This window comes from Budorcas taxicolor, chromosome 7, assembly GCF_023091745.1.
Source record: "Budorcas taxicolor isolate Tak-1 chromosome 7, Takin1.1, whole genome shotgun sequence".
Taxonomy (NCBI): Eukaryota; Metazoa; Chordata; class Mammalia; order Artiodactyla; family Bovidae; genus Budorcas; species Budorcas taxicolor.
In genome coordinates this window covers 12,978,840-12,989,558 of record NC_068916.1, presented here as the reverse complement: position 1 = coordinate 12,989,558, position 10,719 = coordinate 12,978,840, and the positions used below count along the sequence as shown (strand labels likewise).

The 10,719-nt window shown below is 59.9% G+C and overlaps 1 protein-coding gene across 4 annotated transcripts in view; it reads left to right on the top strand.

Annotated features, from left to right (window-relative positions):
• Positions 1-10,719, top strand: part of NFIX (nuclear factor I X) — a 94,054-nt gene that overhangs the window by 65,894 nt on the left and 17,441 nt on the right. For all 4 annotated transcript variants that reach the window (XM_052642777.1, XM_052642775.1, XM_052642776.1 and 1 more), the window contains exons 3-5: positions 8,806-8,868; positions 9,222-9,296; positions 9,675-9,795. In XM_052642777.1, coding sequence (XP_052498737.1) covers positions 8,806-8,868; positions 9,222-9,296; positions 9,675-9,795 — 259 coding nt within the window. The remainder of the gene's footprint in view (positions 1-8,805; positions 8,869-9,221; positions 9,297-9,674; positions 9,796-10,719) is intronic.

Sequence of the window (10,719 nt, the reverse complement as noted above, 5' to 3'; positions counted from 1 at the left end):
TTCTCTGATTTTTTCTGGGGGGAGCAAATTTCATGCAGAATCTTAGTTCCCCAACCAGGGATTGAACCTGTGCCCTTTGAAGTGGAAGCGCAGAGTCTTAACCACTGGATTGCCAGAGAATCCCCTCTGATTCTTTCTATAGCAGACTTCTTTCTTCGAACTACTTGGCTTTGACTGATTTTCTGTCTTGGTCCCTCCCTCTCTGTCTGTTAGTTTTAATTTTGTCTTTTTGTCTGTTTCTTGCTCTTGGCTCCACTGCCTCCTTCCCTTACATTCCTGCTTGTCTCAGAAATGTCCCTCAGGTGACCTCCGGAGCCTTTGCCTCCCCTTTCTCATCCCCAGTTGGCATTAGCAGCCAGAGGACTCTGTCCCTTTACAAATAATTAGACCAAGGGCAAGTGTATTGGGGGGTTGGGGGAGAAGGTGATGCCTGGCCCTGGGAGGTAGGGACACTATTAATAGCCCTAAGAGCAGCTGGGGGTGGGGGTGGCTGTCTGGCTGGGCTGGGGCAGCTCGAAGGGCCAGAAAGGGCAGCACTGGAAATGGAGTGGCCGGGGCAGGGGAGCCGCTCTGCGCGCCCCTGACCTGGACATGGCCCCTCTGCCGCGGCCCTGCCTTCTCTTGATGTGGAGGGCATTCTCCACTATCAGTTTCTATCCATCAGGTTGGAGAGGGAGGAGAAGCTTCAGGGCCAGGGGGCCACTTTTCTGGGCCCCCAGCATCACATGACGCCTGGCCCCAGGCCCTCTCAGAAATGTTGGCTCCTGCTACCGGCTGAGTCGTGGCACCAGCCTGTGCTGCCAGGAGAGGCACCCGGCCGCTTGTGTGGCCATGCCTGTGCCCTGGTGTCCTCAGCTCCCCGTATGCCCAGCGCCGAGCTAGGGTGGGCAGGGCTTTGCGCTCAGCATCCTGGGGCACAAGTCTCTCTCTGCTTCCCTGTTAGCCTTGCCGTCCCTGACTGTTTCCAATGTGATGAGTGTCCTGGGACTGCAGCCATTGTATTTGGGGAGAGATGTATGTGTAGAAGGCATTCTGCTCTGCCCTTTATTTCCCAAGAAGGCTCCCTGCCCCTCTTTGCAGAGGGTAATGGGTCGAGTCTTGAGGGAGCCCCTCTGCCCACTGGCAGTGGTCTCTGGGGTGAGATATCAAGAACCATCATCTCGAGTGCACTCGATGTATCATAAAGAGTGTGAACTCCAGCGGGAGGGGAGCTGTGGGTTAGCCACAGTGTCCCCACCGAGTTGGCATTTGAGCTGAGCCCAGAGTAGGGTTTTAGCTGAGGGAGGCAAAGGGAATCTGCGATCACACTGGAAGGACAGCTGACATTCAGGGAACCCCTACTGTGAGCTGGACCCTGGACCGAGCACCTTGTACTCATTTTCTCGCTTATTCCTCAGGCAGGAAGCCCAGGGGGCAGGCGGCATCTCCATTTTACAAATGAGGAGACAGTTCAGAACTTGGCCAGGACCACTGGGCCCATAGGTTCCAGAGCATGGATGTGAACTTGAGGGAGCCCTGCTCCACTTGGTGGGCTGGCCCCCTCCTCCCTCCATTTCCCCTTGCCCTTGGTGTGCCCCCCTTTCCCCTCTGTCCTGCAGAAGGATACCTCCCTGGATGGGAGGAGGTGCCCTCAGGGTGGCTTGAGGTGGAGGGCTCAGGGTGGAGGCAGAGGCAGGCCTGGGACCCTGCCTGCCTTTGTCTCACCCCAGGTCCCTCCCTTTACGGGAGGGGCTGTCTCATTTTCATTCCCTCTCTGTGTGAATTCTGCTCAGATGGGACTTCCTAGCCCCTGGACATCTCTGGAACATCCAGGGTGGTGTTCCTGCTCAGCCCTGGGCGTGCACGTCCACCCTGCAGACAGCCACGGAGCCCTGACATCTGGGTTGCTGGGACCAGTGTTGGGTCTCCTGCAAAGGGCAGACCCAGGAGGAGCCTGCAGGCCCACATGCAACCCTCCCGCCCCCAGTGCTGCTGTGAGTGGGGGCGTCTCATTTGTTAGCTACTGGGCCAGACTTGGAGAGGCAGCTGACAGGTTGATGGTCCTGGACTCTTTCCCTCCATCAGCCGCTGGGTGCTTCGCTCTGCACCGGGCTGTCCCTCCTCTCTCCTTCGCTGCACATTCTCTGTCATGCCTGGGGGAGGAGCAGCTGGGCCCCCAGGCCCCCATGCTCCAGTGCCCAGGCCCCATCTCTAGCTCTCCCTGGGCTGGCGCAGTGCTGACGGTTTCCCCTGGCAGGTGCAGGGCAGGGAACGCTGCGCAGCTCACACCAGGGAGCAGCCTCGGGGCTTGGAGCCACCTGCCTGAACCCAGCCTTCAGATCCACTCTGCTACTTCTCTGGGCACTGCATAAGCCCCTGGACTTGCCTTCTCCTCCCTTCCGCCAGCTCCCCTGCCAGGCCATAGCCCTGCTGTAGCCAGACTCGGCCCTTGCTCCCTAGGGGACCCCCATAGCAGCTGTGGAGGCAGGGTGGGTTGAGGGGGAAAAGCAGTGCCACTAGGTCAGAGATGAGAGCAGAGTGTCCCGTCTTGAGTCTACTGGTCCCGGCCTGCCGGATCCCTGTGGCCTGACCTGCTGTCCCCACTCCCACCCCCAACGGCCTTCCTTGAATCTAGGCCCCAGGGGCAGCTGGGGCGGATCTAGACCACGTGTGTGTTGAGGCTGTAACTTGGTCTCTTTCTCTTTCCTGTCACTGTCTCTTCCTCCCCACAACAGGTGACCCTAGTCAAAAGCTTGAGCCCCTTTGGCTCCATGAGGGGAGGGGAAGTGAGAGAAGAGAGGAGGGTGATGGGGCAGGGGGTAGGGACAGTCTCCCTGCCTTGCCCCTGCCCACACCCCCACCCACAGCTTCAGAGCTGTGCTTCCTGGTCAGGCTTCTTTCTCCAGCCTTGTGGGATCTAGGATGACAGGGGAGGGAAAAACCCCAGGACGGCCCCAGGTCCTCTGAGCATACACGCTGGCTCATGGAGGTGGTTGAGGGAAATGGGGGGGAAGATCGAAAAGCCCCCGGGGCCCAGCCTGGTCGAGCCCAGCCTCCTCTGTCCTCTGGCTGCCCTGCATTCCCAAGGACTTCCTCGGTCTCAAGTCTTCTGTTTGCAGAGACAGGGAGAACCCCTCTGTGACCTGTTCCCCTAGCCCCCCATCCATCTACTGCTCCCCTCCTCAGGGTGTCTCAGATTCTCAGACTTGGGTTTCAGGAGACACAATAGTTACATTCTCCAGCTCTGATTGCTGCAGGCCAGGCCTCAGCTCCCCTTGAGATTGGGTTTCTCCTGCCCTGGATGCTCCTCAGTTGCAAAGAGAGGGTGTGTGTGCGTGTGTGTGTGCAGGTGGGCAGGGGGAGGAGGTGTGCCACACTGGGCAGGGCCAGGGATCAGCTCCAGAACTGGTCCTTCAGAGTATGGCACCCCCAGAACAGAGCACACCCTTGCCTGCTTCTCCAACCTCAGGCCTGGGGAGAGCTGGGGGAGGGGAAGGGCAGGCATACCTAGAGGGCTGGCCTCCCCACCAACCCTCAAAGGCCAATGGTCTGGATAGGGCCAAAGGAGGTTCCTCTTAGCAGTAAGTGTGCTGACCACCGCTCTCGGCACACCAACTCACCCCATCCCTGCTGGACAGCATCCGATGGTTGGTGGCATCTGTGTGTGTGTGTGTGTGTGTGTGTGTCTGGATGTAAAGCAAATGTGCGCCCTAGTACATACACGTGCCTGGGTACGCATGTGTCGGTGCGGTTGTGCCTGCGCACCCCTCTCAGCCCCCCAAAAAAATGCACTCAGTCTGTGATGTGCGTGGGGGCAGCCAACCGGTGAATTGCATGTGGCCTGTTTCTCGGAGAGAAGTTCTTTGGGGCGGGCGCCGAGGCGGAGCGTGTGCTGCCGTGAGCAGGAATCCCTCCCTCACCTAGCGGGAGCCATAAATATCTCCCTGTCTATGGCTGGGAGTATATATATTAAAAACATGCTGTCAGTTGGAGTTTATGTGTGATTCTGGGCTCCTTCTGGCTGCTGGAGCTTCCCCTCTTACAGCTCTGATGAAGAGGCAGAGGCCTCTCCGAAGCACACACGTGTGCACACGCACACACTTGTGCAAACAGGCAGGACTGGGAGAGGAAAGGGGCCCAAAGAGAGGGAAAGCGAGGGAGAAGGAAGGACAGAGAGAGGGGCATGGAGCCAAGACAGAGCAAAATGAGACCAGAAATAGGATTCCAGAGGGAAAGGCGAGGAGCTGAAGAGAGGAAGTCGGGGGCTTTAATAACTGAGCAGAGGTAGAGAATGATGGGGGCGAGAAGAACGGTATTTCAGGTGGTAGGGCTGTTCCAGGAGACACAGAAGAACCCTGAGGAAGAGAAGGTCCCATGCTGCCAACCTCTGGCTGAGCCTGGCCTAGGGCGGGGTGCTGCACGCGGCCTCCAGTCTACAAGCGCCGACCCGGGGGTGGGGTGACCGAAGCCGTGAGGGGATGAAGGGAGAGCAGCCTGGGACCTGAGTGCCAATCCCATTTCAGAGTCTTGCTCTGCGGAGCCCACTTGGTCCCACACCTAGGAACAGCCCAGATTCGTCACTCACCCCCACGCAGTCCTGCCTTCTGCCCCAGGGTGTGGACTGCACGAGTACCCCGGTCCTGAGAGGAAGCCACGCAGCAGACCCTGCGCTCACACACACGTGACGTGAGCCAGCCTGAACACAGCCCTCGCCACCCTGGTGGCTTCAAGGACAAGCGGCAGCCTCCAAGATTCTCTTCATCCCCTAAGCCTGGACCAGGCAGAGGCCTGGCGCCTGCACGCCCAGGCAGCCACCCTCAGACACAGCGGCTGGACTTGGTTTTGAGGCAGCTGCATGTGAGGGCTAAGTGGGAAGCTTAGGGCCCAGGAGGCACTGTCTGGCCCTGGGCACCAAGATGAAGGGACATGCCACCTCAGGACTGAACGGAGCTCGCGGCGCCTCTGGCCCCCCCGTCCTCTCTACAGTCTCTCCAGAAAGTCAAGGCAGCCTTTGTCCCTGAAGAGAGTTGTAGGCCTGGGGGCTGGGGTTCAGTCAGGGGGGCCCCGAGCTGGGAGTGGGTGGTTAGGGTCCCTACTGCTTCGGTTTACCAGGCTGGAGAGAAAGCCAAGGTCGGAAATGTTGCCAGGGGACGTGGCCCTGGAAGGCTGGGGAAGCCGAGTGACAGCCTCGGGGGCGTGGGCTGGGCAGGAGAGGATAAAGGATGGAGCCGGGCACCTGCCCGCCTGGTGTCAGCCAACATTTTCTCTGCCCGTCCACCGGCCCACAGGCCACCAGCTGGCCCATTGTCCCCAGTGAGAAAGCAGACACTGGAGGGGGGCTCCCGTGTGGCAGGAGCTCACTCATGCACGCCCGCCTGGTAGGGACTGCCAGGGGACAGCCACCACGCGCTGGGTTGGGGCGAGGGGAGAAGGGGGGTGGCCAGGGGAGGCGCCCTCATGGCGCAGCAGTCAGGGCTTCTCCTGTGCTGTTGGCAGGGGGCAGTGCTCGGGGCCTGCGAACAGGAGATAAAGAGTTCAGGCAGAGGGTTTTCTCTCACTAACCGTGGATTTGTGTGTTTGTTCAGCTGGTGGCTCTGATAAGCCCCATTCTGTGAGATAAAAGCCAAGCAACCATGAGGCGGGGCCTGGGGAGGGGTGTCATAAAGGGGCCTGCCTTCTCTGTCCCAAGGCCTGGGGTTACTCCCTCCCTTCCCCAGGGAGCCTCGACAGGGAAGGGGGTCAGGCACCGGGGTGTCATGCTCCTTGGGGTGCCAGCCTGGGGTTGAGCTCCTGGCCCCTAGGGGCTGTCCAGAGCAGGCCCCAGCCCCAGGCCACAGCTCCCCAGAATGCCCATGGCTTCAGGAAGCTGGCCTGGCGGGCTCTTGCCTCTGGGTTGGGGGGCATCTCCTCGCCCTCCCCAGGAGCCTGTCCACCAGCAGCCCAGTGGCCCCCTCCCGCCGTGTGCCCACCTCCAAGCTGACTGAGTGATCAAGGGCCTGCCCCATCTCTCCCCTTACTGTCTTCTGAGGCCCGCGTCACCTCATCGGGGCAGGGGTCTAGGCCGTAAACTAACTGAGGCTCTGGGTCTGGGTCTGGCCTGAGGAGGGGCGCTCAGCCACACTGCGCGGCTCACAGCGGGCAGCAGGCTCGTGCCTCTCTGCCCTTTTTGCCCTGCAGGGGCCAGGAGGGAGCAGGGGCGCCGCCTGGGCAAGACAGTGGAGCCCCAGCCCCAGCTGCCCCGCTGGCCGGGCCGGCGCCCCTGCCCTCGAGCCCGGGCCCAGGCTTCCAGCGTCTCTGCCTTTTGTCCCGGAGCCGGGCCGCGCTCGCCGGGGGCGGGCGGCAGGGGCAGTGCGGGGCGCCGGCGGGGCCGCCAGCCGTAAGATGGCTGCCAAGGGCTAAGATGGCTGCCAGCAGCGCCCGGAGCACCGCCTGCAGGCGCGTGGCAGCGGGCCTCGCGCGCCGGTCCCCGCTCCTGCCTGCTCCCTTACATGGCGCTAATGGTAATAACAGCAGTAACGTTTCAGGGCAGCGTCCTGGTTCAGAAGGATTTCCTGTCTGTCGCGCTCTCCTGGAGCCCCATTTGTCTCTGCCTCTATCGCTGGCCCACCTCCATCTCTTTGTCAGGTTCTCTCGTCTTTCTGTCCCCGGGCCGGGTGTGCGCATGCGCGTGGCTTTCCGTCTCCACCTGGCCACGTTTGAAGGGCTGAGACCACTCTTAATAGGATGGCCTCCTACCACCCCCCACTACTCCACTGTCCCTGGCCTGGAGGGCTCTGTGGGGACTGAGTTGGTCCTGGGACAAGTAGGACAAAGCCTTTGCAGCAAAGCCTTGACCGTGTGCCCCTCGCTGGGCTCCACACGCCGGTCCTGCAGCTGTGCTCTTTCTGGCTGTGAATCTGGGAAAGGACAGCCCTGAGAGACATTAGGCTCGGGGCACTGGTCCACAGAGGCCCTAAGGTGGGCCACCTACTGCCTCAACCCCTTGCCTGCTCCCTCCTGGACCAGCTAGGGCTTGAATCAGACCCAGAGAGCTGGGAATGAGCTGAGGAGAGAGCAACAAGAAAATTCACATGCAGAGAGAGGCTGCCCTTCCCCAGGGTGTGGGAGGAAGTCCCACGGGCTCTCTCCAAAGCAGAGTGCCACCACGACAAAGAAGTGGCCTGAGATGGAATTTGCCATCCCTAAAAACACTGCTAGGGTGGGTGCAAAGGGAGGTGTGGAAGGACACGCCCCAAACACAAGGGGGTGAGGGGTCCTGTTAGCTTATCAACCTCCATTTTCTTGATTTGTGACAGGATTCATTATTATTATCATTTGGAATTTTTAAAAAGTAGAGGCTGGCTAAAAAGGTACTCCCCTGATGGTCCAGTGGTTGAGTCTGCCTTCCAATGCAGGGGATGCAGGTTGGATCCCCAGATGGGGAACTAAGATCCCAGGGGAACTATGATGCCAGGAAACTAACTTCATATGCTGCAACAAAGGTTCTGCGTGCCACAACCAAGACCCAACACAGCCAAATAAATACGTTAAAAAAAAAAGTGAAACAAGATAAAGGATGGGGGAGATGGGGCCTGAAACCATCCTGGGGGCAGCCTGTCTTTTTCCCACTGGCCACATGGATGCAAGAGGCCAGGAACTTGGCTGAGCCATCATTGGGCCTTAGCTCTGAGAAGGCCCCAACAACTGGAGCTCTTCCTTCTTTCCCAAGTGGCTGCAGGATCCCCCCACTTCTGTTTCTTGGGCCCACATCACTCTTCAGGAACCTCCTTGCTATTCACTCCCCAATGTGAGCGGTCTGACAGCAAGTTTGGTAGAGGATGGCCTCCGTGGCGACTGGGCCGGTTGTGGGGTGGTGGGTGAGACCCGGGAGGCAGGGTCGCTCCAAAGAGTGGAGCGGAGCCCTGGCCAATGGCACGGCCCAGTTTTCCGAAGCCACCCCATGTGGTCCCCCCGTGAGCAGCTGATCCTTTACTGAATGCCTGCCTTTCTCCTGCCCCACAACCTGCCCTGGCCCCCCTCCGCCACCCTCTCGCCAGCTGTCGTGCCCAGGCAAGCATTCTGGAGGTCCCCGTTGTGCCCCTGGCACACAAAGCTTCGAGGACCTGGGGGGCAGGGGCGGGGGGCTTTCCCAAGCTCAGCAAAATATTCACACACACACTCCACCCTGCCCCCAGTCCTCTGTGAGCTCCCACCGCACAATGGGCCCTTGTCTCAGGGCTCCCTCCGAGCAGCTGTGGCACTGGGGCATGAGACAGCCCAGACAGGCTGGCACAGAGCGGGCGACAGCATCAAGGCAGATCTCCCCCCTCCGTGTTGCCAGGCACTGCCTGTATGCATAAAGGTGAGGTGGGGGTGGCACAGGCAGGCAGCATTGGCTCTAATTAATGAAGGGAGGGAAAGGGCTGCTCCCTCTGGAGCTTGAGTGGGGTAGAGAACGGGGGACCCCTTGGGTCCAAACCAGCTGTGCAAAGGGACAGTTGGGGGCTTCTCTCCCGGGCGCCTCCTTGCCCTGACTATTGGCCAGGGCTGTTTACTCATGGGCTGCTCACCCCCAGGGCACTTCAGGCGGTGTTTGGAGACTGGTTTTTGGTTGTCACAACTGGGGTGCTGCTGGCATCTAGTGGGAGAAGGCCAGAGATGCTGCCCAGCACCCTGCAGTCTGCAGGGCCTCACCACAGCAGCAGCCATTCTTTCTCTCCTGGCCTCCCTGGGCTGCTCAGGAAGGGAGTGGGAGAGAAGGTGTCCATAGGGCTAGAGGGGCAGCTGCTTGCCTGGTGAGCGTGGGGCACTTTCTTGACCCATCCCCACCCTTTCTGTCTCCCGCAGAATCCGGACAATCAGATAGTTCAAACCAGCAAGGAGATGCGGACATCAAACCACTGCCCAACGGTCAGTGCCCCCTGCCCTCCTGCCTGCACCCAGCCTCCCTGGCCTGCTGTGTCCACCACAGCCTCCAACCTGTGCCCTTCTCTGCCCTCCCGGGCCAGGGTGGGCCTGCCCCTGCCAACCGCTTCACTCAGCTGTCCCTTGACTGAACAGAAGCTGCTGTTCCATGGGGGAGGGCACTCATGGGGGCATACCCCACATCCATGGAGATCTAAGGGCCTCTGAGGGCCAGCCTGGAGCTGGGACATGGGTCATGGGATGGAACAAGCTGAGGGTGGGGAGGGATCGGGAGAGACAGGCAGACAGCCCCTCCTGGCTGTGCCTCGACTTGCTCACCTGCCCTTTTCCCTCCTCAGGGCACTTAAGTTTCCAGGACTGTTTTGTGACTTCCGGGGTCTGGAATGTGACGGAGCTGGTGAGAGTATCACAGAGTGAGTCCTTCCTTCTTCTGGGCCAGGGTTGGGTCCGCAGGGATGAGGGTGAGGAGGTGGGACTTGGACCCCATGGAGCCCCCCACTGATGGGGTCTCAGGTGTGGGGGGGAGGCAGACTTCCTGGGACATGCTTGGCCTCATTGGCACCGGGCTGGGTGGGATGGAGGCATTGGAGAGCCCCACCTCTGACCTCCACTGCTATGGAGGAAAAAAAAAAATCATAACCAAGGAATCTTCCCAACAAGCTTCAGCCAGGAGGAGGTTTCCTCAGCAGCCTTCACAGTGAACTCACCCCAGGGCTTCCAAGGAGCTGCTCCCAGCAACGAAACAGGCACCCATGCTTTCCAGACCTCATCCCACTCTCCCTTCTTCCCAGCTCCTGTTGCAACAGCATCAGGGCCCAACTTCTCGCTGGCAGACCTGGAGAGTCCCAGCTACTACAATATCAACCAGGTGACCCTGGGGCGGCGGTCCATCACCTCCCCTCCCTCCACCAGGTGAGTCCCACGCCCCGGCCTCCCTCAGCCCCCGAGACGCCTCAGGTGCTCTGGGCAGCATACTTCAGCACACCACCCTCTGTGGAGGGCGCTGGCTGCAGAGCCAGGGCCTGCTCTGTTGCCCACCCCCTGAGCTTTGCGCTGGCCTCAGGGACACAAGCTCAAGCCAGGCCATGGCTCTGCCAGGAAGGTGCTCCCTGTGGGGACTGGGGAAGGCCTCTCTCCTGGGGGTGTGACCTTTGAACCCAGACAAAGCGGGGCTGGTACAGGCCTGGGGTGGGTGCTCCAGGCAGAGAGAGCAGCCTCCATCCCAACTGAGGCTGGGCAGGCCGGCAGGACTATCCCACAGTGGGCTTCACAGGCCAGAGGGGTCAAGGAACAGATGCTGGGGACATGTGTTCTAGAAAGACTTCTAGAAGCAGTGTTCGTGGGCAGGACAGTCAGTTCGAGGCTCTCCCATCAGGCTGGAGGGTAGGAGGGCCTGAGCCAGGTGGGGGATCGGCCTAAGAGGAAGGAGTGGAGTTGAGAGCCATTTGGGTAGGCACAGTGGACCCTGGTCAGGGCCAGTCATGCAGGACAGGGTGCGATCCTGTCCTTTAAAAAAAAAAAAAATGAGCATTTTGGTTCATTGTGAGGTTCAAGTATTCGTTTTGATATGTTAGAATATTACATTAAAATGTTGTGATATTTCCATAGTTAATTGAATTTTAATATAAAATAACATAGTATCACAATGACTGAGTTTTGCGTCACCCCCTGGTGTTTTGCCGCTGGCCAGCGCCTCACTCACCTCTGGCCGTGGCAGCTGATGGGAAGTAGAAGGTGGCTGAGGAGGCAGCTGAGGGCTTGGCCTGCTTCTTGGGCTTGAGTAGCTGGGTAGATGACAGTGGATGGTCTTGTGGGCTGAGAAGGGGCTCTCAGTCT